The sequence below is a fragment of the Hemibagrus wyckioides genome, linkage group LG21 (genome assembly GCF_019097595.1).
Source record: "Hemibagrus wyckioides isolate EC202008001 linkage group LG21, SWU_Hwy_1.0, whole genome shotgun sequence".
Taxonomy (NCBI): Eukaryota; Metazoa; Chordata; class Actinopteri; order Siluriformes; family Bagridae; genus Hemibagrus; species Hemibagrus wyckioides.
The window spans coordinates 4,341,341-4,348,136 of NC_080730.1; the positions used below are offsets into that span (position 1 = coordinate 4,341,341).

At 34.2% G+C, this 6,796-nt stretch overlaps 1 protein-coding gene across 1 annotated transcript in view; it reads left to right on the forward strand.

Moving 5' to 3' along the window:
• The window catches only part of agtrap (angiotensin II receptor-associated protein), a 12,750-nt gene extending 9,512 nt beyond the window's left edge, over positions 1-3,238 (forward strand). Inside the window, exon 5 of the mRNA XM_058373830.1 lies at positions 1,429-3,238. Coding sequence (XP_058229813.1) covers positions 1,429-1,553 — 125 coding nt within the window. The 3' untranslated portion in view covers positions 1,554-3,238. The remainder of the gene's footprint in view (positions 1-1,428) is intronic.
• Positions 3,239-6,796: the final 3,558 nt, after the last annotated feature.

Genomic DNA, 6,796 nt, shown 5'->3' on the forward strand with positions numbered 1-6,796 from the left:
CATGTGCATGTAAAGGCAGACGTCCCAAAACTTTTGGTAATATAGAGTATATACAGTAAAACTGATTAAATGTAAGAGTTTTGACGGCATTGTGCTGTACACAGGGTTGAGGAGACCTCCGTTTCCGAGCTGAGGGAGAGTCGGAAATTTTGCGTCACAGGTTTTAGCCGAGTTGCACATGATTCTATTAGTAGTGAAGGTTGCTGAGGGATAAGGCATGAAGCTTTACACAAGATAAGAACTGTGTGATTTTACAGTGAAAGCATGAAAAAACTGCAAAATGTTTGCAAATTAAATGTAAATGATGGTTTACTGTTTATTTATATTTGTGAGCTCATCTGAGCATTTTATTAACCTTATTAGAAAGCAGTGACTGAATTTGACTTGCATTTATTTATTCGTTTATTCACTCCGTTTGTTTCAGTGTTTTTTTTCTTTATTATTATTATTATTATTTTTAATTATTTTTTATTTTAAGCTGTATTTTAATAAATCATACAAAAGAAATGGCGTAATCGTTCTTTTTCTGACTGAATTATTTACGGAATAAAAATTTTGTTTTAAATAAATACCCCTCAAATTAGATACAGTTCTTTTTATTTGATATGCTTAATATATTTAATTTTTTATTTACGTAATTTTTTATTTTATTTAAAAAATATATTTTATTTATTTATTTATTTTTTAACGTTTTTTTAGTTTTAGTATCCTTTTATTATTGTTATAACCTTTTTTTAAAAAAAAAATACAAAAATACAGGTTTAATATTAAATGAGGTCAGGGAAACTCTACCAGATTGTAAAATAAAAATACAAATAAAAATATATTTGTTTTACTCCAAGAACAGTTTTTTTTCTACCATCATGATAAACATGTTCTAGCTAGTCAGGCCTTGCTAACATTAGCTTGCTGGCAAGCATTAGCAGCTAGAATTAGCTTTCTAGTTTCAGTAGATCTTTTGTTGCACTAACCTCATTATGGTTCATATCTGTTTTGATTCTATTTAATTCTACTCCACTTCTTTAGATGTCTGTGATTGGCTAATTTTGCTGGCTCTTATAGCGTTATAAGAGCCGGCAAAATTTAAGTAAGCCAAAGATGTTTCATCTTTGGCTTACTTAAAACCCTGTTTTTGATACTCGATTTTTTGCTAATTGTTTTTAAGCGTCAAATCTTAACTCCATAACCCATAATTTTAAATTGTATGTTTTAAAAGACATTTCCTTAGCAAGTTAAAATTAAAGACAAAATCATTGGCAAAAAACCCCATTAATTTTTAAAACACACCGTAGAATTTATTTTTATTTAGGTCCATAATTATAAATACAGCAGTCATTATATATACTCTCTTTCAAGAAGCAGCATTCATTTAGGTTTATTCTAGCCTGCTTGCAGATTAAGGAGAAATGTCTTTCTTTTCCACTTCAGGTTTTCCGACGGTGACCCAGAACCGAGACACCTATCAGTCGATCGATCAGCAGGACCCACCCGACAACTCGGCCAAGCCGTTTATCCAAGGAGAGGACCAGAAACATGCCACACGATCTTACTGATTTATACCTTAACTCATTATCTGTTTTCTTTTTTTAATTGGTTGCTGCACCGCTGGAAAAAAAATGTTAGAAGTGTACTAAAGTGTAGCATTGCTTGTTACTGCTGGGAGACCCTCAGGGGTCAGTATTCACCACCTTTATTTTGTATCTTTTGCCTGGGAAAGTGAATGTAGTTGCCTTTTAAGATGATTCAAGAGTCATCATTAGACCTCAAGGACCTTATTTAGACCTAAATGAGTTTTCCAAGGTGGAGTAAATAGAACACACACACACACACACGTATGAAGAATGTTTTCTTGATCTTCCCACCACCATGACAAGCAATAGTACAGTTTAGTGTGTTGGTTTCATTACAGTTTGTGCATCAGTGATGCACCATGTGGTACATAAACTATGTTGAATATTTTCTGTTATAAACTTTATAGAATTATAGTTAAATGTTGCAGGTCACAGTTACAGAGCACTCAATTTTCTATCATTTAAATATGATAGAAATAAATAAATAAATAAATAAATAGATATGAGGTGCTTTATGAAAGAAAGAAAAAAGAATATATATATACAGTATATGAGCATATATATATATATATATATATATATATATGTATGTATGTATATATATATATATATATATATATATATATATATATATGTATATATATATATATAATTATCAGGCATAACATTATGACCCCCTGCCTAATATTGTGTTGGTACCCCTTTTGCGCTCACAAACCAGCCCTGACTCATCTAGGCATGGACTCCACTAGATTCCTCTGGCATCTGGCACCAAGATGTTAGCAGCAGATAATGTTGCCTCCATGGGCCCCACCTTGCAACTTGCAGAACTTAAAGGATACTCTTGTTGATAGATACTGACCACTGACCACAAGAGCTGCAGTGTTGGAGATGCTCTGATCCATTCACAATTTTTTCCTGATCAAACTCGCTCACATCCTTACGCTTGCCCATTTTTCCTGCTTCTAACACATCAACTTTGAGGACGAAATGTTCACTTGCTGCCTAATATATCCCACCCACTAACAGGTGCCAGAATGTTATGCCTGATCGGTGTACGTATCTATATACTTGAAATGTAATGGGCTACTTGCACTTGGGACCACAATGTATTTCTATCACCAGTAGCACTGTTTACATTTGGCAAGTACAGCAAGAGAGCAACAGCTAATATTTTTTTTCCAAGTCTAATAGGCTAATATTAGATAGGTGTTTTCTTACCTCCATAGTATTTTATCTTTGACAAACCATACATTCTGATACCTGAAGCTTTCCAAATCACTTGACTATTTATTTTCAGGACCTCCTGCAGACACAGAGTGTAAAATAGCACCTTATAGTGTATGAGCCGGATGGAAAAATTGTCATCTTGGTTAAAATTTGGTGGAAATTGTTTGCGCAAGTAGCCTATTGTACATCTGGAGTAATGGATTACAGATGGTGTTGAAGGAAAAAGAAAGAATTTGTACATGTGAGGGCAATTTTGTGTCTTAAGAAGTAATATTAGCTGACATGTTACTCTTCACAATGTAAAAAGAAGTACTTTTAGGTCAATAAGAAAAACAGGGGAGAATATAAATATATATGTGTCACTTTTTCATGATTTTGGATGAAGGATGCTCCAAAGAAAGATGCTGGATAATAATAAAAAATAACATTCAGTTATATTCTGTACTCTTGAATTCCTGTTTTTTCTTCTTCTTCTTCTTCTTCTTCTTCTTCTTCTTCTTCTTCTCTCAAATGCTCCTTTTAGAGGCTCTTTACTAACAGTAGAACTTTTCCTCTTGTGGCAATCCACTTCCTGTTTTGTAGTTCTCGTGTTTCAGTTCCTTGTTTTGTAATCACACACTGATGTGGAGTAAATGATTCGGTCTTTAATCTTTTGTAAGCCTTTACTCTGAAGGACAAATGCCTGGTTATGAGGACAGTAAACAAGAACATTTCCACGCATTATTATACAGAGCAGGCAGACGTACGTGACCTTCGTGAGCGGTCACGTCTTCTTGTTTTCCGGTTCTCAGAGGTCATGTGATCACTGTGGAGTTTTCATAGCCTGATAGCAGGCTGGTGTGATGCAAAAAAAAAAAATGAAGAAAGAAGGTGAAGTAAATACATAGAAAAATATGATCCGAATCAGCCATTTTCAATCAGAATAAACAAATGAGTTATTTTATCTCAGTGAGACGTGTGTTTTCCCCCTCTGTTGGAGAACCTTACACAGAATTCTACTAACTGAAGATCAAACCTGAGCTGCTTTTTAGATGAACAAGCACTTGGAGCATCTCAATGAGCAGAAATGGGTTCGATATTAACATTTACTTTTAAGATATAAGAAATAACAATATTTTTGGAACTTTTCAGTGAATATATCACCCCTAGTAGGCTAGAGCAATACTGCTAAAACACTACAAAGTCCTGAGTGTCTACTTTCATTATGAGCTTCATATTAACCACCGCTGTGGAGTGGGACATGACAAAGACACTCAATCATCAACATGGACACAACAAAAACAGGACCAAACTCCATTTATTTGGCCTTTGCATGAGTTAACAACGACCTTTGGCTGCATAATCCACTAGATGAGGCAGACTTAACTCTCAAGGTTGCACGAGTTTATCTTAAGACCTTCACTAACCTCACAAAATACAGAACCATGAGTTTTATTAGAGCTAGAGTTTGAATCGTGGTGTGATCAGACTCTTAGGATTGTGTCAAAGCATCTTTTAATGATCTAATAATATGGCCGCTACGTGTAGATGACTCAGTAGAGAATGGTATATGATTCACTCATCACATGTACGTATAAAGGGTGCCAATATTTTTGAAGTCAACCGTTTTTCATAGCTGCTTCAGTCATATTGGTGTTAATTGACCCGGTCATGCCTGAGTGTTACTATGAAATGTCGATATTTTTTATATATTCATCATCACACTCCCCATTTTCTTCCCCTCTTAGCTAACATTGTAATCTTTCCCAACGCTGCCTGTTTTTAGAATTACACACGTTTTTTCCCCCCTCCCATTAGGCTCATTAGCGGTTTCCATAGGAACTCTGCTGCCTGCTAAGACGACCGCAATTTGTTATTTTATGCTATATCTCCACACGGGTAATGTTTCAGCACTCGGTGCCTGCAGTGACGCTAGACGTGAGCTCGATGAGATTGCTGCTAATGAGAAACACAGGAAGGTGACGGTTAGACGCTTGATTATCAAGCTCCTGCTTCTAAGCCTGAGCTGTTATTATTTTCTCCCCATGCCGATAGAGATAATTTATACCGTGTCCTCATTAGCGCTTTAGCTTGGTGGTCAGAGATTCGGAGCTGATGTTGAATACTAATTATAACTACTGTAGTTGTTTTTTTTTTTTTTTTAAATATATATATATTTAGATATTGCAAATGATGCAACAATCAGCGTGAGTTTCTGGGAAATTAGCATTTGTTTCAACGTATTAATGCTTGCGGCTTCCTGGTTGCTTGGATCTAATGCTATAAGCATATGTAACTTCACACAAAGTAGCTCTAAGATTGCCCCCCCCCCCAACCCCGTTTTTCTGCACTAAGCAAAAAAAAATTAATTGCTACTGTTTCTCACACTCAATTAAGGAGAGCTCTTAATTAACGTGTAGCGGCTTGTTAATGGGTTCTCGCTGCTAAGTAGTTAGTGGCTGGTGAAAGCTGCATGCAGGAGCTGTATGCAAACCGACCAACCTGATTTCATCACAAACATTAGAGGAATAAATAGATACATAGGAATTTATTTTATGCGTCACATACACAGATAGATACAGTATAGAACTGGAAACAAAAATTCAGCCACTTCGCCTAGACTGTGTGGGTAAAGCAACTACATTCAAGAACTAAGTAAAAAAAAAAGAAGAATGAATAGAAATAGAATAGAAAAGAGGTAATAGAATGTGATATGTGCGGTATGTTTACATGATGCATGTAGAAACATCATATGCTACACTATGGCATATAGGTACATGTATAGAATAGACAATATTATATTACAGAATTTATATTTGAATATATTTAAAAAGAATTTTTCAAGAAATTTGAAACAGCAATGATAAGTGAGAGTGTGAGAGGCCAGTCCATCACAATGCACCATCAACACACACACACACACACACATTAGCATGCTTATTCATATCTATAGAATTTTTTTCTGTTTTTGAGAGGAAACCTACGGTGGCTGAGAAGTGCAAAATAAAATAACAAATGCAAGAAACACAATAACAAATAATTAAAGAAAAAAAGAACCGAAAACAAAATAAAAAATCCAAAAACAAAATAACAAAAAAATCCAGAGAAAAAAAATCTAAAAACAAAATAACAAATATGAAAAAAAAAATCTAAAATCAAAATAACAAGTCTAAAAAAAATACCGAAAACAAAATTAAAAAATGAAGAAAAAAAAAAAACTAAAATAAAATAACAAAAAAAAATCTAAAAACAAAATAACAAATCCGAAAAAAAATCCATAAACAAAATAACAAATCAGAAAACAAAATAACAAATCCCAAAAGAAATATCCAAAAACAAAATAACAAATCTAAAAAAAAATCCAAAAATAAAACAACAAATCCCCCAAAAAATTCAGAAAACAAAATAACAAATATGAAGAAAAAAAAAATCTGAAAACAAAATAACGAACCCAGAAAAAACAATCAGAAAACAGAATAACAAATCCGAAAACAGAGGTAAGAATTCAATTCGCAAACCATACCTACCTATTCCACTTTGTCTAAATTGTCCATGTGTTTTTGGATTTGTTATTTTGTTTTGCACTTCTCGGCCATCATAGAAACCTGACTGGAAACAGGAAAAACAGACATTACCCTGAGCTCAGAATCCTGTTCCCTGTTCATCTCACCTCCCATTTGGAGTTTCTCAGGCTAGGCTCCACCAGGTCCACCACAACCCTGACCAGTATAAAGCACATACTAAAGCTGAATCAATGAATTCGATGAATATATGGGACTTCTGAGACGTTGTTATTTGAAGTGTAAACTGGACAAAAGAAAATGTCTTTATAATGGTGTGAAAAAACATCTAGTAAGAGATTCTTCTAGGTTTGTTTGTATTTATAGATAACAGACTGGTTTGAGAAAACAGGAAGTCTATAGTAACTGAAGTCATCAGTCTTTTACGCAATCGTGCTGAAAAGCATCTCAATAAATAAAAACAAACACAGCAATGACCAATGGTCCAGTCCTGCC